Source organism: Schistocerca cancellata, chromosome 10, assembly GCF_023864275.1.
Source record: "Schistocerca cancellata isolate TAMUIC-IGC-003103 chromosome 10, iqSchCanc2.1, whole genome shotgun sequence".
NCBI classification, from domain to species: Eukaryota; Metazoa; Arthropoda; class Insecta; order Orthoptera; family Acrididae; genus Schistocerca; species Schistocerca cancellata.
This window is the reverse complement of record NC_064635.1, coordinates 204642516-204668048: the sequence shown is the minus strand read 5'-3', so window position 1 is coordinate 204668048 and position 25533 is coordinate 204642516. Positions and strand designations below refer to the sequence as shown.

Genomic DNA, 25533 nt, shown 5'->3' with positions numbered 1-25533 from the left:
ATGAGAGATTCATTCTACAACTTTTGAGATATGCTGAGTCCTGGCCCACTGTCATACTTATGAGATAGTCATAATGGCAGCATAAAATCTTAATTTATTCTAAATTTCAAGTATATGAAACTATCAAATGCTGTGTAAATGTCTCCTCTGTTGTACTCTGAACATTACAAATTCAGTACTATGCAGTGTTTGTTATAAAGCCGTATGACAAGTGGTATTACATATGTAAATAGGACTCAGTGTTTATAATGAAATAATAAGCAATTAGTTCCATAAAAGAAATTGAATTTCTTTACCAGCTTTGGTCACTCACTGCTTTTCCTCAGTAGTTTATACCCATCGCATTATTTGCGAGTGTCAACAATAAGGTGCATGCAGCAAAGTGCCATGTTCCTAAAAAATATGCAGGAGAAAAAAGTAATACAATACTGAATACATTAATACAATATGAGGTCTTATTGTATAATGGATTCAGTATCGTATTAGTTATTGCTGCTGTATATTTTTTAGGACCGTGGAAATTTGCTGTATGCATTTTATTATTGACACTCACAAGTAATGTGATAGATATAGCCATCTGCGGAAGGCTGTAAAGGAATTAAATTTCTATTATGCCAATGGTTGCTTACTATTTCATAATGTACGACTACAGCTGCTGAGGATGGATAAACATTAGACTCAGCATTTACAGATGGAAAAATTTTTTTCTCTGAGACATACCATTGTAATCCAGTAAATATTAATCTACTAAGGGCAGATAAACAATAGTTATCTATCCTGGAACTCAATACTAGATGCAGCTTGCCTTGCTATGGCTTCCAAGAGCAACAAAAGTTACATTTTCAATCTTTTGCATAGTTACTGATCAAGTTTAAAATGCTGTCATAATCTATTAATTAAGAGGTATAATGTTATGTAAAACTTTAACACCATATGACAAATATTAGAACTGGGAACAGTGAGTTTGTCTCGAGGCAGAGTAACTGACAACATGCAAACACCTGGACTTTATTTATCCAGCATTTGAGAACGAGACCACTTAGCAACTTCCAGCAAACTAAACACATAATTTCAAACCCTTATGAAGCTTTTTCTTGCTGACACCTCCTACAAAATGATGAAAGGACAAAAATTATTGCTGAATTTTTGCTGTTAATGCAGTAAAACTTCAGCATCAGACATAGAGTTTTAATTTAATACTTCTTTTTGCTACTGACTCTATTCACAACACAGTTTGCAGGGAGTCATCCACTGTTTAACAAGGAGAGCAGTTAGTGACCTCCAACAAACTTTAAGCAACATTTCAAACCTTTTCTAATCTTTTTCTTTATTACATTCTTAAAGTCAAATATTTAACATACACACATCAAAAGAAGTTTTGCATCAGCCCAGTTCCCAGAACTCCTGAAGATACATGTTGACTGTGGATATTGTATCACAGACACAGTCCCTTTGACTGTTCAGAGATGTCACTAAACCTGCTCAACGATGTAAACAACCATGCATGAGCAGCACCTATCAGACGGAGGGGATCCGACAGCTGATCAGTTTTGGTCATTCTACCAGGAAGGAGGTACACGGCTCATGTTGTCTGCAGTTCAACCATGCCTAGACTGTCATTACCATGGTTTGATCACATCCGCGTTGTTACTTTGTGTCAGGAAGGGCTCTCAACAACGGAAGTGTCCAGGCGTCTCAGAGCGAACCAAAATGATGTTATTCGGAAGTGGAGGAAATGCAGAGAGCCAGGAACTGTTGATGACATGCTACGCTCAGGCCTCCAAGGGGTACTACTGCAGTGGATGACTGCTACCGACACATTATGGTTCAGAGGAACCCTGATAGCAACACCACCATATTGAATAAAGCTTTTTGTGCAGCCACAGGATGTTGTGTTGACTCAAAATGTGCGCAATAGGCTGCATGATGCACTACTTCACTCCTGACGTCCATGGCGAAGTCCAGCTTTGCAACTACGACACCACGCAACGCGGTACAGATGGGCCCAACAACATGCCGAATGGACCGCTCAGGATTGGCATGACGTTCTCTTCACCAATGAGATTTGCATATGCCTTCAACCAGACAATCGTCGGAGACATGTTTGGAGGCAACCTGGTCAGGCTGAATGCCTTAGACACACTGTCCAGTGAGTGCAGCACAGAAAGGTCTAGGTTCCCTGCTGTTTTGGGGCGGAATTATGTGGGGGGAAATGTACGCTGTAACGGCTGTACGATACGTGAAGCCATATCGGCAGCATACTGGTGACACATTTGTCTTCATGGACAATTCACGCCCCCATCATGCACGTCTTGTGAATGACTTCCTTCAGAATAACAACATCGCTAGAATAGAGTGCCCACATGTTCTCCAGACATGAACCCTATGGATCATGCCTGGGATGGATTGAAAAGGGCTGTTTATGGACGACATGGCTCATCAACCACTCTGAGGGATCTACACCGAATCGCCATTGAGGAGTGGGACAATCTGGATCAACAGTACCTTGATGAACTTGAGGACAGTATACCATGACGAATACAGGCAAGCATCAATGCAAGAGGATGTGCCACTGCGAATTAGCGGTGTGTACAGCAGTCTGGATCACTACCTCTGAAGGTCTTGTTGTGTGGTGGTACAACATGCAATGTGTGGTTTTCATGAGCAATAAGAAGGGCGGAAATGATGTTTATGTTGATCTCTATTCCAATTTTCTGTACAATTTCCGGAACTCTAAGAACCGAGGTGATGCAAAACTTATTTTTATGTGTGTAATTAAGTGATTTGTGAAGTAATCAGACGTCTGAAGCTATTTTATATAAGGGAGTTCAGTCCTTTAAACAACCAGGGGTGTTTTCTGGTAGCGCGTAACTGACAAGACAGCAGCTCCTCCCACCCAAAACAGCAGCTTCCTTTCTAATTTATTCGATTAAATTTACATGGCAAAGGAGTGAACAGCATTAAGTAGTATTTTGGGTTATTAAATCTCAAACATAAAAAATGTTAAGATGAGCTTCTAATCTTAGCAAGATGATTAAGTAGTATAGTGATAAACTACCTATCATTAATATAGTAGACAGTTCAAATCTCTACGATTTCCTTGGCTTCCGTTAATGTATACCTTGACTTGTTCCATATCCCTGAAGATTCTCCATCTTGATGGGATTTACAGAACACAATGAACGGATAAGTGAAAGAATGAAGAAACGAGATGGATATAATGGCATCATGCAATCTGACTTATTCACACTTTCAAGTACATGCAACTACTAGATGAAGTGGAAGTTGTTTTCATGACAAAAAGCCACTCAATAATGAGAGATTAGTGACTGTGGAGTCCCACCTACAGATTTCTTAAGTCGAAAACAGGAAAGATTGGGACAAAGAATGGCAGGAAAAACTTACACACGAGTACAAACAAGTTACACTGGCCAGTGAGTGTACTAATGTCTGTTAACACAAAAAGATATGAAAATTTAAGGAATAAGGACTGCGTAAACACTCAATTTCAAAACATTGTTGACGATGACTCAAAAGCAAGGTTATTTGTAAGTACCTCTGGAGTTTCAGAAGATAGTTGTGCAAAAACTACAGCATATACAGAAAAATGACACACGTCAATGGATCCACCATCTCTCCAAGTTTTGGTACATAATACACCTCATGACATAGTTGCACTAGGGGGCAGGTGTGACTGAACACGTAAACATATTACTCACTGTGTAATGTTGAATCAAATCAATTCATTCCTGTGAATAGGCAATACAGTGAACAGATTTCCAAAGCAGGCTGCTGCCACTCCTTCACAGGCAATTTATGTTGTTGACTTCAATGAATACACACAGTGATGTTTCCTGTTTCCCAAACAATGTGCATACTAAGCAACTGGATTATAAGTTAAAAACTTGAAGAGGTGCTATATCTGACATGCATCTATTTCCTGACTTCTTATAGTTGTCACAGAGTCATCTTTTGAAAGCCCAGAGGTGCTCATGAATAACCATATATTGGCACTTGTATCACATGCTAGTAAACCAATATCACCAATGTATTATTTATCATTCTTCTAAGCAAAAACAATGCACAGTCCCAAATTCTTGGGCACTTAGTAATCCTCATGCATTAGAACCCATTCAGACTACATTACCACTGACAGCACACACCCTTTATACACCCCCCCTCCTCCACCCCACCCCCTGCCTTCCCCACCCACCCTTTGTAATAGTTCCTTCTGTTGCTACAGTTAATTATTTGGCAGACAAGTTACATTGTTTGCTTCCTTACAAACTTTCTGTTTTGAATAACCAGAACAACAAAATGAACTAAATGCTAGAAAGTAATATATATGTGTGCTTTATTTGTACAGCTTTATTATGGTGCACAAATATAGACTGATATCCTAAATGGAAAGAGTGATGCAAAAGTAATTCTGATTAAAATTTCTTTTGTTGCACATATGAGAGACCAGGCCCGTGAGCCACCAATGTTGCTAAAGTCCTGCATATTAGTAGGGGGCAAACTCGCAAGGAACTGCCGTGAAAAGGTTTAGGTAACTACTCTTCCATTTTTTTTTTTTTTTTTTTTTTTTTTTGTGTGTGTGGTGGGGGGGGGGGGGGCGGGGAATAAAAAGAGGTTAAAAGTCATATAGGATCGAGTGGGTCATTTTAACACTTGAAAATAATGAAATTTTATTGATATATATCAGACTTGTAACCCTATAGTTTCCCAGTAATCAAAGAATTAGCGATTTCAACCAGTTGCAAATAAACTTACAGCAGAAATCCATTGTTAACTGGATCGACGATCATGTGGTGCAAGGCCTATGTTCGGCTAACACTGAGGTGACAAAAGTCATGGGATGCCTCTGAATATTACGTCGGACCTCCTTTTGCATGGCACAGTGCAGCAACTCGACAACAAGTCGCTGGAAGCCCTTGCAGAAATACTGAGCCATGCTGCCTCTATAGCTTCCATAACTGTGAAAGTGTTGCTGCTGCAGGATTCTGTGCACAAACTGACGTCTTGGTAATGTCCCATAAATGCTCAATAGGATTCGTGGCAGGTAATCTGGGTGGACAAACCATTTGTTCAAATTCTCCAGAATGTTCATCAAACCAATGGCAAACAACTGTGGTCTGGCGACATGGCAAATTGTCATCCATACAAACCAAAGTCTGTGAATGGTTCCACATGGTCTCCATACAGCCGAACATAACCATTTCAGGTCAATGATTGGTTCAGTTGGACCAGAAAATCCAGTCCATCCCACGTAAACACAGCCCACGCCGTTATGAAGCAACCACACACTGAGGCAGTGTGCAAGCTAGTGGTGGCTCCATAATGGTGTCCACGGTTTCACAGGGTCTGCATCACACTAAAACCCTACCATCAGCATTCACCATCTGAGAGACTGAACTGACCAGGTCACGGATTTCCAGTCACCTAGGGTCCAACCGATACGGTCACGTGCCCAGGAGAGGTGCCGCAGGTGATGTGTTGCAGTTAGCAAAGGCACTTGCATTGATTGTCTGCTGAGACACCCCATTCATGCCTTATTTTGCCACACTGTCTTAACAGATACATTTGTCGTATGTCCCACACTGATTTCTGCAATTATCTCACACAGCATTGCTTGTCTGTTATCACTGACAACTCTATGCAAATGCTGCTGCTCTCAGTCACTGAGTGAAGGCCGTCAGCCACTGCATTGTCTGTGGTGATAGTTAGCCGTCACCCACTGGTTGTCTGTGGTGACAGGTAATGCCTGAAATCTGGTCTTCCTGGCACACAATACTGAATTCCCTAATAATTTACGAAATGGAAGGGCCTATGCGTCTAGCTCCAGCTACCATTCCGTATTGGAAGTATGTTTATTTCCCTAGTGCGAAATTAATCACATTGGAAACCTTCTCACATGAATCACCCTAGTATAAATGACAGCTCTGCCAATGCACTTCCCTTTTATACCTTGTGTATGTGATGCTACCACCATCTGTATATTTGCACATTATTATCCCATGACTGTTGTCACCTCTTTGTACATTCTGTGTGTGTGTGTGTGTGTGTGTGTGTGTGTGTGTGTGTGTGTGTGAGTGTGTGTGAGAGAGAGAGAGAGAGAGAGAGAGAGAGAGAGAGAGAGAGAATCACAGTTCCTGCAACACTGTTCTCCTCTTTAGCATGAAAATTAAAGATCTTTTACTGTACATTACATGACAGACAAATTAAACGTAATGGATTCAGATGGTACGTGATGATATTTCAGTGATTGTAAAATCAAATCAAATTGACAAAGAGCTTGGCAGTATGAGGCTGCTCATCAGTATGACTTTTCACCGCACCTCGTCGACACGTGCCCCGATTCGGTTGGGAAAGATGGTATATAGCCACTGCTTCCTCCTCTGAGGGAAGCTAGGCCCGCAACTTTTCTAACAAATTCTTGATATCATGGATACTGGCAATGGGATGGTCCCACACTTCCTATTGGGGACAAATGCGTGGAGCTTGCTGGCTATGCGAGTATCTCATCAAAAAGCAGACAGTTCATAGAGACGTGCTGTGGACAGGCGTCGTCCTGTTGAAAAATGGTACCGCAATACAACGGCATGAGAGGTAACAAATGAGGATGCAGTGTGTCCAGGATGTACTATTGTGCAGTCAGAGTTCCCTTAATAACTACCAGCCATGAACAGCTATGCCATACCTGATAGCTGGCCAGGAGAACACTGCTGTGCCTATTCGAAACACTGTAAGATTGAGACCTTTCCTGGATAGCCACCGTACTCGGCAACGTTGGTCGTACGAGGCAGTGTGAACCGTGGTTCACCGATGGACACAATCTGATGCCATTCATCTGCAGTCCATATTTCCCAGTCACAGCAACATTCCAAATGTAGCTGTTTGTGTTGTGGCATTACAGGTAGGCTATATATGGGCCAGTAATTTCCTAGTCTAGTTGCTGCTAGTTTTCAACAAATTCTATGGGATGACACAGAATGTTGTGGGGTTCCATTACTTGTTCTCTGATGACTGGGGCAGATGTGAAGATGTTACAAAATGTGCTTGGTGCACAATACGGTGAACTTCACTTATGGTGGACCGATGTGGTTGACTGGAATCTATACGAGGACTATGCCCTCGCTTTTGTATATACAGTTCAACATCGGGGGACTGTCACATCTGAATGCCTCACAAATCTGCAAATTGCACGATTCAATGAGTTGGCCAAATCAAGCCCGACTAAGAGGGCTCTATCAAACTCTGTTGGCTGCTGATGCCACCATCTTACACAATTATGCAGCATCTCTGTGTCCTTCACAGTGATCGTTTAACAACTAATACTGTTCACAACCCTTATACATCTCACCAGGGCTTGTACGAATGTGGTTTGAAAAGGTCTCGGAAATGAATAGAAAAAAAGTACTTACATCGCTGAAACTTTTTTTATTTTTCATTGTAGTCTCCATGTAGATTAATGAGCTTGGCCCAACGATGTTCCAGTGCTTTGATCCCATCTAAAAAAAATGAGTTTCCTCCAGGCCTGCAAAGTAGTTGTCAACTCCAGCTATAATCCTTCGTTTGAAGTGAATCTTCATCCACCAAGAAAAATTTTCAGTTTTGGGAAGAGATGGAAGTTGATGGAGCCCTATCAGGTGAATAAGGTGGGTGTGGCAACAATTCATACCTTAGTTCGTGTAATTTTGCCACGGCAATGGCACATGTTTTTGATCCAGCATTGAGAGTCACGGCACCCATCTTGCAGATACTTTTTTTCATTTCTAATTCTTCAGTTAAAATGTGATATACCCTTTCACATGACATCTGGCAAGTGTGAACAATTTCACACAATTTCAATTGGTGATCCTCCATGACCATTTTCTGCACTTTTGCACTGATTTCTGGAGTAGTGACACATCTTGGCCGACCATTGTGCTGGTCGCACTAAGATCTCCTGACCAAATTTAAATTCATTTGTCCACTTGGCAACAGATGAATGTGAAGGAGCCGAGTCCCCCAGTGTATTCTGGAAATCGGCATGAATGTCCTTCATTTTCATACCTTTCTTTACGAAGTACTTAACTGCTCCAATCTCAATTTTTGCCATGTTTGCAAATCACTACACAGAAACAACAACAGAGCCACGCCACTGCCACAACTCTCTTGCAAGAGCACTGATGTGACAGGTGTTTACAGCCAATAGTCCAATGAATATCACGTGAACAACTCGTTGCACTAGTACTGACCTCTCGTGGTGATTCCGAGAAATTTTCAAACCACCCTCATAATAACAATAACACACTCTGGTGGCAGTGGCCACTCCATCTCTCACAGATCACTGCAACTTTAACTGTTCTACATCTGATCATGTCTTCTGGCTGCTTAAATGTATTTCTCAGCTTTGGGTCAGACAAATAATATCATTTGTTTAGATTACACAAAACATGTCAACTGAAAAGAGCACAGGAAGTGGTCACAATGTGTGCAAATAGGAGTACTCTTCCAGAATGAGATTTTCACTCTGCAGCGGAGTGTGCGCTGATATGAAACTTCCTGGCAGATTAAAACTGTGTGCCGGGCCGAGACTCGAACTTGGGACCTTTGCTTGGGTAGCTCAGTTGGTAGAGCACTTGCCCACAGAAGGCAAAGATCCTGAGTTTGAGTCTCGGCCCGGCACACAGTTTTAATCTGCCAGGAGGTTCAAGGACTACTCTTCATAAATTAACCTCATACAGACTATCAAAAACATACACACACTAGTAGCTTCATTGCACTTACACAGTTGGAAGAGGGAGGCCTTGGTGGCTACGGTGTGTGTTAAACTCTCTGTTATGTCCATCAACACATAAGCAACAAGTGGCAAAAAGTGGCAGTGTCATAGTGTCTCCCGCAATTTGCAATGGTTGTCTGTCCCGAGATTCAGCACTGAGCGTGTTGTGTATATGGCAACGGGGTTAAAAGTAATGGTGTTGTACGGGAATGGTGTAGAAAATTCAAGACTGGTCACACAGATGTGCATGATGAAAGTGGTTCAGGAGCTAACTCAACATGGCTGATGATCTTGCACAATATTTTAATAAAATTGTTCGTCTGAGATGTAGGTTCAGTATTTCTGAACATGTGCTTCAGATTCCAAGGACAACCCTCTCTAACACTATCACACAGAGGTTTGATCAACATAAGTTTTGTGCACAGTGGGCATTAAAATGCCTAACCAATGTTCACAAAACTGAAAGAATGAGTTCGAACTTGACAGTCCTTCAACACTACCATGCAGGTGGCAGCAATTTCTGAGCAGAACTGTGACTGGGGAGGAGACATGGTGCAGTGTATGAACTCTAAAATTGAGATAAAAAGATTCCAGTAGATAGCGTTGAAATGCATAATGACTGTTACATATTTTGGGATGTTGTTGTTGTGGTCTTCAGTCCTGAGACTGGTTTGATGCAGCTCTCCATGCTACTCTATCCTGTGCAAGCTTCTTCATCCCCCAGTACCTACTGCAACCTACATCCTTCTGAATCTGCTTAGTGTATTCATCTCTTGGCCACCCCTACGATTTTTACCCTTCACGCTGTCCTCCAATACTAAACTGGTGATCCCTTGATGCCTCAGAACATGTCCTACCAACCGATCCCTTCGTCTGGTCAAGTTGTGCTACAAACTTCTCTTCTCCGCAGTCCTATTCAATACTTCCTCATTAGTTATGTGATCTACCCATCTAATCTTCAGCATTCGTCTGTAGCACCACATTTCGAAAGCTTCTATTCTCTTCTTGTCCAAACTATTTACCGTCCATGTTTCACTTCCATACATGGCTACACTCCATACAAATACTTTCAGAAATGACTTCCTGACACTTAAATCTATACTCGATGTTAACAAATTTCTCTTCTTCAGAAACGCTTTCCTTGCCATTGCCAGTCTACATTTTATATCCTCTCTACTTTGACCATCATCAGTTATTTTGCTCCCCAAATAGCGAAACTCCTTTACTACTTTAAGTGTCTCATTTCCTAATCTAATTCCCTCAGCATCACCCGACTTAATTCAACTACATTCCATTATCCTCGTTTTGCTTTTGTTGATGTTCATCTTATATCCTCCTTTCAAGACACCATCCATTCCGTTCAACTGCTCTTCCAAGTCATTTGCTGTCTTTGAGAGAATTACAATGTCATCGGCGAACCTCAAAGTTTTTATTTCTTCTCCATGGATTTTAATACCTACTCCGAATTTTTCTTTTGTTTCCTTTACTGCTTGCTCAATATACAGATTGAATAACATCAGGGAGAGGCTACAACCCTGTCTTATTCCCTTCCCAACCACTGCTTCCCTTTCATGTCCCTCGACTCTTATAACTGCCATCTGGTTTCTGTACAAATTGTAAATAGCCTTTCGCTCCCTGTATTTTACCCCTGCCACCTTTAGAATTTGACAGAGAGTATTCCAGTCAACATTGTCAAAATCTTTCTCTAAGTCTACAAATGCTAGAAACGTAGGTTTGCCTTTCCTTAATCTTTGTTCTAAGATAAGTCGTAAGGTCAGTATTGCCTCACGTGTTTCAGTATTTCTACAGAATCCAAACTGATCTTCCCCGAGATCGGCTTCTACTAGTTTTTCCATTCGTCTGTAAACAATTCGTGTTAGTATTTTGCAGCTGTGGCTTATTAAACTGATTATTCGGTAATTTTCACATCTGTCAACACCTGCTTTCTTTGGGATTGGAATTATTATATTCTTCTTGAAGTCTGAGGGTATTTCGCCTGTTTCATACATCTTGTTCACCAGATGGTAGAGTTTTGTCAGGACTGGCTCTCCCAAGGCCGTCAGTAGTTCCAATGGAATGTTGTCTACTCCAGGGGCCTTGTTTCGACTCAGGTCTTTCAGTGCTCTGTCAAACTCTTCACGCAGTATCGTATCTCCCATTTCATCTTCATCTACATCCTCTTCCATTTCCATAATATTGTCCTCAAGTACATTGCCCTTGTATAGACCCTCTATATACTCCTTCCACCTTTCTGCTTTCCCTTCTTTGCTTAGAACTGGGTTTCCATCTGAGCTCTTGATGTTCATACAAGTGGTTCTCTTATCTACAAAGGTCTCTTTAATTTTCCTGTAGGAAGTATCTATCTTACCCCTAGTGAGATAAGCCTCTACATCATTACATTTGTCCTCTAGCCATCCCTGCTTAGCCATTTTGCACTTCCTGTCAATATCATTTTTGAGACGTTTGTATTCCTTTTTGCCTGCTTCATTTACTGCCTTTTTATATTTTCTCCTTTCATCAATTAAATTCGATATTTCTTCTGTTACCCAAGGATTTCTACTAGCCCTCGTCTTTTTACCTACTTGATCCTCTGCTGCCTCCACTATTTCATCCCTCAAAGCTACCCATTCTTCTTCTACTGTATTTCTTTCCCCCATTCCTGTCAATTGTTCCCTTATGCTCTCCCTGAAACTCTGTACAACCTCTGGTTTAGTCAGTTTATCCAGGTCCCATCTCCTTAAATTCCCACCTTTTTGCAGTTTCTTCAGTTTTAATCTACAGGTCATAACCAATAGATTGTGATCAGAGTCCGCATCTGCCCCTGGAAATGTCTTACAATTTAAAACCTGGTTCCTAAATCTCTGTCTTACCATTATATAATCTATCTGATACCTTCTAGTATCTCCAGGGTTCTTCCATGTATACAACCTTCTATCACGATTCTTAAACCAAGTGTTAGCTATGATTAATTTATGCTCTGTGCAAAATTCTACCAGGCGGCTTCCTCTTTCATTTTTTAGCCCCAATCCATATTCACCTACTACGTTTCCTTCTCTCCCTTTTCCTACACTCAAATTCCAGTCACCCATGACTATTAAATTTTCGTCTCCCTTCACTATCTGAATAATTTCTTTTATTTCATCATACATTTCTTCAATTTCTTCGTCATCTGCAGAGCTAGTTGGCATATGAACTTGTACTACTGTAGTAGGCGTGGGCTTCGTATCTATCTTGGCCACAATAATGCGTTCACTATGCTGTTTACCCGCATTCCTATTTTCCTATTCATTATTAAACCTACTCCTGCATTACCCCTATTTGACTTTGTGTTTATAACCCTGTAGTCACCTGACCAGAAGTCTTGTTCCTCCTGCCACCGAACTTCACTAATTCCCACTATATCTAACTTAAACCTATCCATTTCCCTTTTTAAATTTTCTAACCTACCTGCCCGATTAAGGGATCTGACATTCCACGCTCCGATCCGTAGAACGCCAGTTTTCTTTCTCCTGATAACGACATCCTCTTGAGTAGTCCCCGCCCGGAGATCCGAATGGGGGACTATTTTACCTCCGGAATATTTTACCCAAGAGGATGCCATCATCATTTAATCATACAGTAAAGCTGCATACCCTCGGGAAAAATTATGGCCGTAGTTTCCCCTTGCTTTTAGTCGTTCGCAGTACCAGCACAGCAAGGCCGTTTTGGTTATTCTTACAAGGCCAGATCAGTCAATCATCCAGACTCTTGCCCTTGCAACTACTGAAAAGGCTGCTGCCCCTCTATATTTAGTAGATAGTTGGTGGTTAATTTATGAGTGCTTCTTGTGCCTGTTCATTTAGAGAGTTACAGTGTAATGTGTTCATATCATCTGTTGATGAATTGCTAATGCCTCAAAACATGTCATGACGTTATCTGTCATCCAAAGCTGAGACATATGTAAAAAGAATTTTGTTACAAGGCCATTGCTGTGTTTCTCTGAAGTAACATGCCTAAGTCTGCATAAGAATAAAAGGTGTCATGAACATTACATATTGTTATTTTTAATAAAATAAATTTTATAGTGAACATTGAAAAATGGGGATGAGTGTACAAGCCTACCAACTTTAACAACACGTTTTGATTGTCAGTGTTATGCAGTTATTGCTGGTATACCTGCTTCTTCTCCTTTCTCTTACTCACTTTTTATCTGTCACATATGGTAAAAAATGTTCATGCATTCTGTGACAGAAAACATGAAATGCATATAGTCAAGATGAAACAAGTCATAAAAATTCTTTGTTGACAATAAAAATATGTTTTTTTAAAGTAACACTACACAAATTTTGTGACACCTTTCATTCTCCTGACAAAGAATGAAACATATGGAAAGAATTGCAATTCGAATTCGGTGATTGTGATCTGCAAATAATTCACCACCACCCCACTCACAATGATTTTTCTCTGCAAGAATATCCATTATGGCTCTAAATCATTACCTATTTGATTTCTCATGAAATATTAGGGTGAAGGATTATTTTTGAGTGTTCTAATGATTTCACCTTGTCTGAATTGAGTCCTGCATCATAATTTGTGATCTAAATTTGTTTGAAAACAGAAGCATAGTGATGTAAAAACTTTCACTGCAGTTACTTCTGAGTGTTCAAAGTTTACCAAAGCCACTGGGTAGCAGGATCCAGAATTTCCTAGTAATGTGGTTATATTCTTTGTTGTTTTTTGTCACTAAGCAGACAGCTAGTCTGGCCCCAATTATCTGTTCCTTACTAGTTTTATCTAGTAAAATAAGAATTAAGAGAATACCTGTCAGAATCACCATTTAAGACTCTGGGACCATTAACTGATGGGCACGTCTCGCCACCCTGCAACAATTAGAGAGATAAAAGTGAGCATGCATACCCCAGAGAAGCCATAAATCTTTGAAGCACAGCTACTTCAAAACTTTGCAGGTCTAAACACCAGCCATTTTTAACTATTGTAACAAATATTAGTCACATGTTTTTATATGGTGTACCTTAAAGTACCATCATCTTGTACAGTTTCCCACTGCTGTCAAGGTCTGTTTAGAACACGAGCCTCTCTGCCTTTTCCAGCCTACCCACTACCTCTTAGTCACTCTGGTCCTGTCTTCTCCTCTCTATCAGATGCTTTCTTCTCCTCTTTTTGGCCACTTGCCCCTTTTCTTTTTCCTTGGTCTCCTGCTCTTCAGCCCTCTTGTGGATCTTCTTTTCACATGCCCGTACCATTTTAATCTTTTTTCCTCAATATTCTTTTGTTAAGAGTTCTTATGTGTTACCTCCTGAATCATCTCATTTCTCATGTTTTCCATTTTTTCCCTTGAATGCTTCATAACACTTGACACAATGCCTGTTGATTATCATCTCAGGACCATCAGCTGACATTTGTTTACAGATTTTTCCAAAGTTTTGCCAGCACAAGCTGCTGGCATTGTCAGAGATTTGCTTTCAATTGCTGGTGGTGGACAGAGTGACCATGCCCGCCACTTGTACTTGCAAAATGTTAGAAAAATTAAACAAATTCAAGCTGAAGGTCCCGAGATGAAGACCAACAGGCTATGCATCAACAGACTGCACTAAAGTCTCAACAATTTTGTGCTTCATTGCACTTGCTTGAACATTACTTTTCACCCTTCCTTTCATGATCCAGATTTCTATCATGCACAACTCTTTTTGGCTTGTTTTTTTAGTGCATAATACATGTGGTATTTCACCTTCTTACTGTGGTGTCACCGCCAGACACCACACTTGCTAGGTGGTAGCTTTAAATCGGCCGCGGTCCATTAGTACATGTCGGACCCGCGTGTCGCCACTGTCAGTAATTGCAGACCGAGCCACCACACGGCAGGTCTAGAGAGACGTACTAGGACTCGCCCCCATTGTACGACGACGTTGCTAGCGACTACACTGACGAAGCCTTTGTCTCATTTGCCAAGAGATAGTTAGAATAGCCTTGAGCTAAGTCCATGGCTACGATCTAGCAAGGTGCCATTAACCATATCTAGAGAGAGTCTCACTTGTATCATCAAGAATGCTGTATACAAATGATGGATTAAAGTTAAGTATTACAGAAGCTACGTACTTTTCTTTATAGCATTCATTACGTATCCTGTTTCAGACCTCACGCCAGCCGGCGTGTGTAACGCGTGCATTTCGGCTACTTCCGAGTGGCGTGGCTGTCTTGTTACGCCACAACACTTACATACAATCCCTCCTACTCTTGTCATGAAGCTATCAACTTGCATCACTCATTCACTTATCTCTTGGCAAATTCTTTCATTTTCAAACATTATCCTCTCCAGGTACTTGAAACTTTCTGCCATTTTCAGCTGTTCCCCACACAGTGTCATGTTCACTAGAGGTTTACCCTTTTTCTTGTTGTGATCACAAGCTCACATTTCTTTCTATTAAATTTTAGGTAATATTATTGTATAACTCTTTCCCAAACATCTAGTTGCTTCTCTACTTCCTCCTCATTGTTCCACGTACTGTGAAACCATGAGTAAATAACACTGTTGTCACCTTGTCTCCAGTTTCTCCAACCACTTTTTTCCTCACCACCATGAAAAGTGACAGATAGTGCACTTCCTTGTTTCAGGCTGCTTCTCTATGCCAACCATCCTGTTCCATAGCTTCCCACACTCACAAAACTTATGATTCCCTGGTAAAATTCTTCTATCCTCAGCAGAATCTGCTTCTTTCCTTCTCAGTGCTTTACCATCTTTGCTTTTGGGTACAATTTCATAGACATTACCTAAATCCAGCAAGGCCCCAGAAGATCTCTCCCATACTCGTAGTGATGTTCCTGCAGCTACCTAACTGCAAATATGGAGCCTACTGTGTATCTTTCTACTGTTATTGTCTCAGCTGCTCTTCCACTGTTCTCTAGATTCATCTCTCTAGCATGTTCTCGTGGGTTCTTGTACAGTGGAACATAAGGGTAATGATCCTACAGCTCTCTACAATCTTTCAACTTCCCTTCTTGGAAATAGCCACAGTTATTTCTTTCTTCCAGACTTCTGGAGTTCTCATTTGCTTCCATACAGCCATAGCATCCTCACCTCTTCTGCTGTTCTGATTTATTCAAACTTAAAAAGTGATTAATGTTCACTCCTTATTCATTAAAAATCTATTTCTGTTCTTGTCCAAAACAATGAGTGATTGACCTAAGCGAGAAATTGTTTGAATCATTCCGACTGGCAGACAATTCTCTTACTGTCAGGATACCACTGGCTTGTTTCTTTCCTACTTGCTCTGACAATGCGTTGTTTTGTCTTCCCCAAACATATTTTACAACATTCTAGTTGGATGCCCCTTCTTTTCAGATGATGAACTACTTTTTTTGAAGCTTACTACTGTTAGCTGTACTTGGAATATGCTCTTGAGCTTGTTTTTCGCCCGTATGAGTGAGTCACAGCAGTTTTGTGCAAAATACATTTCTCCTCATCTGTTTATTCATGAATGGATAAAAGAGATTATCTCAAGCTAAAAAAATATCAAGCATCCACACAAATCTCATGATGACACATGCATATAATGCCACTGTCATTCACAACAGCTGTTCTGGATTTGTTACATTTCCTTTGGAGGTAATTTTAGAATTCACACAGGCAGGAACACCAATCAAGAAGAGGAGGGAGCCAGAAATTTATAAACTGCTGTCATATAGAGGCTGTTCAATTTTTAAAATCAACATACAGAGTGGTCCAAAAAGTGTATACACTGTTTAATTGCTCATAACTTATCCGTCTGGTGGGTGAGCTGGTAAATAAAGCATGCCAAATGCAAATTAAGTTTAATTTTTGTGATTTTAGATTCTTTGTTGGATCTGGGCAAACAGATGTTCTTTCATTAATGCTTCAGCTACAGTGCTGATAAATTATGTCCATTCTTGAATACTAATAGCACATCTATGAGAAGTTTAAAAGTGAGTTGAGTGCATCACGTTTGGCATACAAAATACACCATGTGCCTGATCATGCAGGTTAAATTTCTCCTATTTAGTTTTTCTACCTTCACTAATCTAGCTATTGTGTTGGGTCTGGTTTTGTAGGCAAGTAGTCTGTGAAGTACAAAAGATCTTTTCTTTGTTCAGGTTGGGTAAAATGTCACAACTGACAAACTTTGTGAGTGATCCAATACGAACTCTGATTCTGAAATAGAGAATTCAGATGGGGATGATGACAGTTCTAACAAAGATGATGAAGCCATTGACTGTAGTTAGCATGATTCACAAAGGTAGCACCAATATGATACTGAAGTTGATAGTAGCAGAGGTGATTGAGGGCTCGAAAATGTCTTTCATAGGAACAGACGAACACAGTAAATTGAAGCAATGTCAATAAAACCAAAACAAAATGAAACAAAAACATTATGAATCATTATTATTTATTATAATACATTTCAAAACTGTGAATCTTAACAAAAGAAATCATTTATTTTAGATAATAAAACAAAAATAATTTAACTCATAAGGTGAGCAGACCCCAATACATAATTCCAGTACAAGCAATAAAAAGTAAATCTGGATGTATAGAGGAAAAAATGTTTTTATTTTCTAAATTAGTACAATATATCATTTTACATTCATTTAGTTTCGAAAATAATGTCCTCAAGATGGCGGCTATTAGCATCAATACATTGTTGTAGACAGTCCCTGAAGTTTCGAGCAGCTCTTGCACACATATTGCAGGGTATGGCATTAACTTCATCAATAATTCGCTCTTTTAACTCTGGTAGGGTATGAGGACAGCTTTTGAAAACCTTTTCCTTCAAATTTCCCCAAAAAAATAGTCACAAATGCTCAAATCTGGTGAACGCACAAGTCACCTGAAATCACCCCTCAAAAAGAGGGGGTGTCTTGGAAACATTTCTCTCAAAACATCAAGTGAAATTTGAGCTGTGTGAGCAGTATGTAGCTCCATCCCCCAGTCCATGTTCTTCAACAATCTCCTCCATTCTGGGTTGCAGAAAATTTTGCAACATTGAAACATAACATGTGGAATTCACTGTCAGGGTCACTCCTTCCTCCTCAAAAAAGTAAGGACCTACCATGCCAATTGTGATATGGCACACCACACTGTCACTTTAGGAGAATGTTGCGGTCTTTCATGAATAATTTGGGGATTATTTTCAGCCCAGTAGCGAAAGTTTTGCTTATTCACACACCCACTAAGATGAAAATGTGCCTCATCACTACTGAAGAAAGCTACATTCGGAGGAATCTGAGCAAGCATTTGCTCTCACAGATTTTTATGGTTGGCGTAGTCTGCTGGGCGTAATTCTTGAGTAATGATTATTTTGGAACGATGGAACTTCAAATCACCTTGCAGAATCCTTCTCAAACTGCAGTCTGAAATCTCCAATGCAACAGCATGTCGCTGAGTAGAATGTTGTGGTGATTGTTGAACTGCTGTTCTCACCTGTTGCACATTTTCTGGCATTCTGGTGGAACTGCATCAATCATGTGCATCTATTCTTAGTATGCCACTGGTTTCCAGCTACATATGAAGTTTTGAAAACTTGGCTAGGTACAAACTACAAAAGTAACACATTCAATCGATGCCATAACTACATCCATGTTCTACCAACAATGCTGCAATGTTTAGTAGAGTGTACACGGCACACAAGAACCAATATTCCTGTCTTCAGTGGCAAAACAATTTCTTACTGTTTCCAATTGAGGTCATTACACTGTATCGAGATATGAGGGGTCAGAAACGTGTTCCTTCCTTAACACAAAGCTGCATCTATATTGAAAATTTAAGAGCAATCCTTTCAATGAGGCATAAAATCTCTGTTTTAGTGTCTTCTAATAAGAATAAGATAAATGTATAGGCCTCCTCAACATAAAGTTGAAAACCACACATATCAACAAATAGTTATCTGGCTGACAATTTGACTTACACAACTTGTTACAGAGGAACTACAGTTGAGTGTGGAATCCCAACGCCTGTGTAAGTTAGTGTTTTTCACTGACCCACAGCACTGCCAGAAACAAGGGGTGGTGGTGGAAGTGGGAGGGGGGGAGGGGGGGATGAGGTGGGGGAAGGCAAGTGATTTGAAAAACAGGTCCTATGACTGACTGACGATAAAACTTTCAAATTTGTAGACTAATGCTTACCCGCACAGCCATCAAGAGGCTATTCAGTTTTAATACGCTGAGGGTGGTAATGTCTACAGATATAAACGTAAGTCATTTTAATAATTTCATTATATGTGCCCAAACAACACAGTATATATTTAATTTTGTTAACACTGAGTGTCAGCTCGCAATCATTGCACAAAATGCTGCTCATCTTGGGATCTTAATATACCTTGCAAAAATTTTCTGCCAATGTCATCTGTCCATATACAAGTGGACATTAGTGTTTAACGTCCCGTCGACAACGAGGTCATTAGAAACGGAGCGCAAGCTCGGATTAGGGAAGGATGGGGAAGGAAATCGGCCGTGCCCTTTCAAAGGAACCAACCCGACATTTGCCTGAAGCGGTTTAGGGAAATCACGGAAAACCTAAATCAGGATGGCCGGAGACGGGATTGAACCGTCGTCCTCCCGAACGCGAGTCCAGTGTGCTAACCACTGCGCCACCTCGCTCGGTACCATATACAAGTGTATCACAGAGCTAACATTACCTGTGAAAACCTCTTTGTGCTCTGAGTGATATATTGGAAGTGCTGACTAGGAAGTCCTGAAGTCAGCCAGGATTCTGCACTGAAATTCTATATGCATATATTTTGTTTGAGTGATAAAGCGGAACTACGCCTGGTGTTTACAGGGACCAAAGAACTTGTAATTTTTGAGATATCAACAAAAACTCTCTGGAAGTGCATCATACGACTAATATCACATACTAGCATTAATTCGACTCTTACCTCCTTTGTATTGACAACCATATAGCCATCAACACTTTTCTCCAGCAGTGCATCATCTTCAGATATATCAGATTCAATTTCTCTAAAAGGAATTGGTGTTTCTGGATTTACTTCCTCTTTTACAGGAACAAGCTCCAGTTCCTAGAATTTGGAAATCGTACAATGTTTATTTCTGAATTATCTCTAAACAACACATTAAACATTTACAGTGATGGTGAGAGCAAAATCAAGACATAACCCTCAACTGTTTCTGTCTTACACTAGCTACACTAACTTTGTTCCATATGGAACAATTCCACTTGCTCTGATATCACTCCTCACAAAAATTCTATTTTTTTCCTCTTCTTCCAAAGTGCCAAATTTCTTCTACAAGATGTACGTTTGAGATCCTTATTTTTTAAAAGAGTTTTCAATCAATTGTTAACTATCTATCAAAATGCAAATATTCTTTAGAAAATATTTTATTTAAGGAAATATGCAAAATTTAAGATTCAGTAAAACATGTTGACAAAATTTTGAGCCTACTAAGAAGTGCATATTTCAGGATTTACATACCTGATTCTGAATCCCTAATTTCCTTCACATTGTAAAGCAGACTCTATCCTCCTCCAGAATTTTGTAGTTTGCCAATATTATTAGACCAAAAATAAAGAATTACTTTCTTAGAACCTTGATTTTTTGTCTAATGAAAAAATATGTTAGTATGCGAAATATTTCAAATACAATTTTTTTTTCTGGAATAATCTTGATGGGCATTAGTAGAGAATATAGGAGAAATTTGAAGACCTAAGACCCCACCCACAAATGTAGAATAAAGTATCAAAGCCATTTAAAGAACACCTAGCCAATAATTACACAAAACTACTAAATTTGTGACTGTATGTAGGTAGTGTTGATAATTCCTGTCTTCTACATTATTACTGAAAATTTAATTGCTATATATGTAAACAATTTGTAGAAAATTTACACATGTCTAAAAAGGAACACAGTGGACAAGGTGATGAGCAGTGCCTACCAGTCAGTCACAGCCTCTGGTAGTCAATCAGTCACAGTCATGAGCAGGTAGTCACAGTCTCGGTTAGTCAGTTGTGATTAAGTGAGTTGTTGTTACACATACAGTTACAAAAATTTACTGTGAGTTGCTGCTAGGCAGTAAGTTTCAGTTAGGTAATGTAAATATGAACACTCAGGGTTGACATTGCCACTCTTATATCTATGTTAGCCTCAGTGTGATTATTGGCTTATTTTTCTTTCTTTCTTTCTTTTTTAAGAGTAATGAACAATAAAACTGCAAGATGGTTGTCATTTCATACTGCTTGTTAAAATAAATGAACACTGATTGTAATTAAAATATCAGCTGTGTCAACATTTTTATCGAAAATTCCTATCACTATTTATTACAACACTAACTGTAACTGACAAAGGAAATCAAACAAGACATAGAGCAGAGTAACTTTACTACAGATCTATCATGGCAAAGTTTTAGGGAAACGTACTGTGTGTTAGCTCCTTTGTCGTTAGCCAGTGTCATGTGATTCAGTTAAAACAAGTCACAGCACCCCTGTTTCTGTAACCAGTATGCTCTGACTTTATTTATTTTGTGGTGCTCTGATCCTCAATAAAGTGGCAAGCATGCACATATTGGGACTGATGCTGTTTCATGTTTGTCAACACTATAAAAATGCTTCAGTGTAATTGTGTTGCTGCCTGACATGTTTCTGTTCATGTTTATTATTTAAAGAGAATATTTTGAGGACTGTAGTGTGGAATGACTCCTTAATATCAAATCATACAGAGAGTCATAATAATGTAACATCACTCTATCAGTCTGTTATAACGTCAAGTTTAACACATATATGTGTTGTGTCGTTCTGAAATATACACTCCTGGAAATTGAAATAAGAACACCGTGAATTCATTGTCCCAGGAAGGGGAAACTTTATTGACACATTCCTGGAGTCAGATACATCACATGATCACACTGACAGAACCACAGGCACATAGACACAGGCAACAGAGCATGCACAATGTCGGCACTAGTACAGTGTATATCCAAATTTCGCAGCAATGCAGGCTGCTATTCTCCCATGGAGACGATCGTAGAGATGCTGGATGTAGTCCTGTGGAACGGCTTGCCATGCCATTTCCACCTGGCGCCTCAGTTGGACCAGCGTTCGTGCTGGACGTGCAGACCGCGTGAGACGACGCTTCATCCAGTCCCAAACATGCTCAATGGGGGACAGATCCGGAGATCTTGCTGGCCAGGGTAGTCGACTTACACCTTCTAGAGCACGTTGGGTGGCACAGGATACATGCGGACGTGCATTGTCCTGTTGGAACAGCAAGTTCCCTTGCCGGTCTAGGAATGGTAGAACGAGGGGTTCGATGACGGTTTGGATGTACCGTGCACTATTCAGTGTCCCCTCGACGATCACCAGTGGTGTACGGCCAGTGTAGGAGATCGCTCCCCACACCATGATGCCGGGTGTTGGCCCTGTGTGCCTCGGTCGTATGCAGTCCTGATTGTGGCGCTCACCTGCACGGCGCCAAACACGCATACGACCATCATTGGCATCAAGGCAGAAGCGACTCTCATCGCTGAAGACGACACGTCTCCATTCGTCCCTCCATTCACGCCTGTCGCGACACCACTGGAGGCGGGCTGCACGATGTTGGGGCGTGAGCGGAAGACGGCCTAACGGTGTGCGGGACCGTAGCCCAGCTTCATGGAGATGGTTGCGTATGGTCCTCGCCGATACCCCAGGAGCAACAGTGTCCCTAATTTGCTGGGAAGTGGCGGTGCGGTCCCCTATGGCACTGCGTAGGATCCTACGGTCTTGGCGTGCATCCGTGCGTCGCTGCGGTCCGGTCCTAGGTCGACGGGCACGTGCACCTTCCGCCGACCACTGGCGACTACATCGATGTACTGTGGAGACCTCACACCCCACGTGTTGAGCAATTCGGCGGTACGTCCACCCGGCCTCCCGCATGCCCACTATACGCCCTCTCTCAAAGTCCGTCAACTGCACAAACGGTTCATGTCCACGCTGTCGCGGCATGCTACCAGTGTTAAAGACTGCGATGGAGCTCTGTATGCCACGGCAAACTGGCTGACACTGACGGCGGCAGTGCACAAATGCTGCGCAGCTAGCGCCATTCGACGGCCAACACCGCGGTTCCTGGTGTGTCCGCTGTGCCGTGCGTGTGATCATTGCTTGTACAGCCCTCTCGCAGTGTCCGGAGCAAGTATGGTGGGTCTGACACACCGGTGTCAATGTGTTCTTTTTTCCATTTCCAGGAGTGTAAGTCACAGAGTAAGTTGACAAGCAAGACATGTGTACACGTTAGCATTCAAATGAACACTGAGTCCCAGTCTAGCGGCCGCTGCTCAGCTGGCCGCTTAGGTGGCGCAGCTGTTGCATGGCTGGCAGACATCGCCGCACGTAGAGGACGCATGTAATTGCGCGGCGGCGCTTTGAATGATCGGCGAGTCACAACACTTTTCCCCCTTTGAAATTGTTGCACTGGTCCTGATGGAGGTGTCCTGGAGATGGCTAACATCCATAGGTGTTGTTTGACTCGCCGTAAAGTCTCGAGGAGGAGGCTTCCCATACGGACGGAAGTGTCCCCGATGATAACGGGTTGAGATGACAGGAGACGTAGGGGTCGAATCTGCTGGGGCCCCATGCACCCATCTGCCCATTGTGGCAAGTCCAGTTGATATAACACGAGACATGGGCGATGTGTCGGCATCTGTTGGAGGAGGAGGTGAGTAGATTGGCTCTGACAGAGGATGGTCATCCGGTTCCTGCATGGGCACGTCTCCTGGTGGTGTCCGTTCTTGTGCTGGCATCGCAATGACGGTGAGAAGGCTGCGTTGTGAATATTGAGAGATACCAAGATCCCGAGCATCAGGTAGAGCCAAAGGTGGTGTAGCGGCATTCGGAACAGGTGTTGCTGGCACACGAGGCCGAAGCTGGTCCGAATGACGCACTGCAGCACCCGTGTCCGTCTGGATTTCATACAGGCACCGGCCACAGTGTCGTAAGATGCGGCCCGGACTCCATTTTGGCCACCTGCCATATCCCCGTACCCAGACAAGGTCGTCGGCGGTGAACCGGCCAAGTGAAGGCACCTGCGGCCATGAGGTGGAAGGCCGCAGAAGATGAAGTAGCGTGCGGGGCTGTCGGCCATGTAAGAGGTCAGCCAGGCTGTGGTTGCCCATCGGGGTGAAACGGTAAGAAGCCAGAAACTGGAGAAGCGCATCATCATCAGCAGCAGAAGAAGTCAGAAGTTTCCGCATCTGAGCCTTAAATGTGCGGACCAGTCGTTCAGCCTCACCGTTTGATTGTGGATGGAACGGCGGGGCCGTGACATGCATAACGCTGTGACGAGCACAAAAATCCGCAAATTCGGAAGAGGCAAATTGCGGACCATTATCAGTAACAAGAGTACAGGGGAGGCCTTCCAAAGAAAAAATGCGGGCGAGAGCACTGGTGGTTGCTGCGGTGGTAGGCGACGTGCAACGGACAATGAAAGGAAAGTTAGAGTAGGCGTCAATTACGAGGAGCCAATAAGTACCTAAAAAGGGTCCCGCAAAGAAACAGCATGAATGCGCTCCCAGGGCATCTCAGGCGAAGGCCACGGTGACAAAGATGGCTTCGGGGCAGCGGCCTGTGACGCACAAGGGCCGCAGGCAGCGACCATGTGTGCAATTTCAGAGTCGATGCCAGGCCAGTACACATGACGGCACGCCAGAGATTTTGTGCGAGACACACCCCAAAGCCCTTGGTGAAGGAGGCACAAGACCGAAGCACGCAAAGACACAGGTACCACAACACGTGGCGAAGCATTGTCAGTGGAAAAGAGGATAACACCATCCCTAGCCGTGAGGTGGTAGCGCAAAGTGTAGTAGTTCCGCAACGGATCAGAAGTCTTAGCGGACAGGCGATCTTGCCAACCCTGCTGAATACAGCATAAAACGCGGGAGAGGGTAGTGTCAGAACCCGTAGCAGCAGCCAACCTGTCCCCAGTGATGGGGAACCCGTCCACAATCCGCTGCTCGGCAACATCCAGGTGGAAACACAAAAGTTCGTCCCTATTGAATGCCAGATCAGGACCCATGGGAAGGCGAGACAGAGCATCAGCATTTGCATGTTGAGCCATTGGCCGGAAATGAATCTCATAATTGAAATGAGACAAGTAAAGAGCCCAATGCTGGAGGCGGTGTGCAGCCTTGTCGGGAAGTGACGTTGATGGATGAAACAAGGAAACAAGTGGTTTGTGATCTGTAACAAGATGAAATTTTGAGCCATAGCGAAAAACACCACACTTATGAAGAGCATAAATAATGGCCAAAGCTTCTTTTTCAATTTGAGAATACTTTTGTTGGGCATCCGTGAGCGTTTTGGAGGCATAAGCAATGGGTTGTTCCGAACCGTCAGAAAAACGGTGCGCAAGGACTGCACCAACCCTGTATCGAGAGGCATCTGTGGCAAGAACAAGATGTTGGCCAGATCGATAAGTAGCCAGGCACGGGGCCTGTTTCAGCATAGTCTTCAATTTTTGGAAAGCCGCATCGCATGACGCGGACCAGTGAAAAGGCACGTTTTCATGCAACAGGCGATGCAACGGCTGAGCCACCGAAGCCGCAGACGGTAAAAACTTGTGATAGTATGGTATTTTCCCCAAGAAGGCCTGCAGTTCCTTAACAGATGTAGGGCAAGGAAGGGCATCGAACGCAGCGACAGTTTGCTGAAGCAGACGAATACCATCCCGAGAGAGTTGAAACCCCAAGTACGTGATAGATGCCTGAAAAATTTGTGATTTCTGAAGATTACACTTAAGACCGGCAGTCTGTAAGACATGAAAAAGTGTGCG

At 42.0% G+C, this 25533-nt stretch overlaps 1 protein-coding gene across 5 annotated transcripts in view; it reads right to left on the bottom strand.

Moving 5' to 3' along the window:
- The window catches only part of LOC126106623 (zinc finger protein 112-like), a 50121-nt gene that overhangs the window by 2680 nt on the left and 21908 nt on the right, over positions 1 to 25533 (bottom strand). For 4 of the 5 annotated variants that reach the window (XM_049912976.1, XM_049912975.1, XM_049912977.1 and 1 more), the window contains exons 5-6: positions 19654 to 19794; positions 13565 to 13623 (exon numbers count right to left, since the gene is read on the bottom strand). In XM_049912976.1, coding sequence (XP_049768933.1) covers positions 13565 to 13623; positions 19654 to 19794 — 200 coding nt within the window. The remainder of the gene's footprint in view (positions 1 to 13564; positions 13624 to 19653; positions 19795 to 25533) is intronic. The other variant, XM_049912979.1, reaches the window with a different exon arrangement.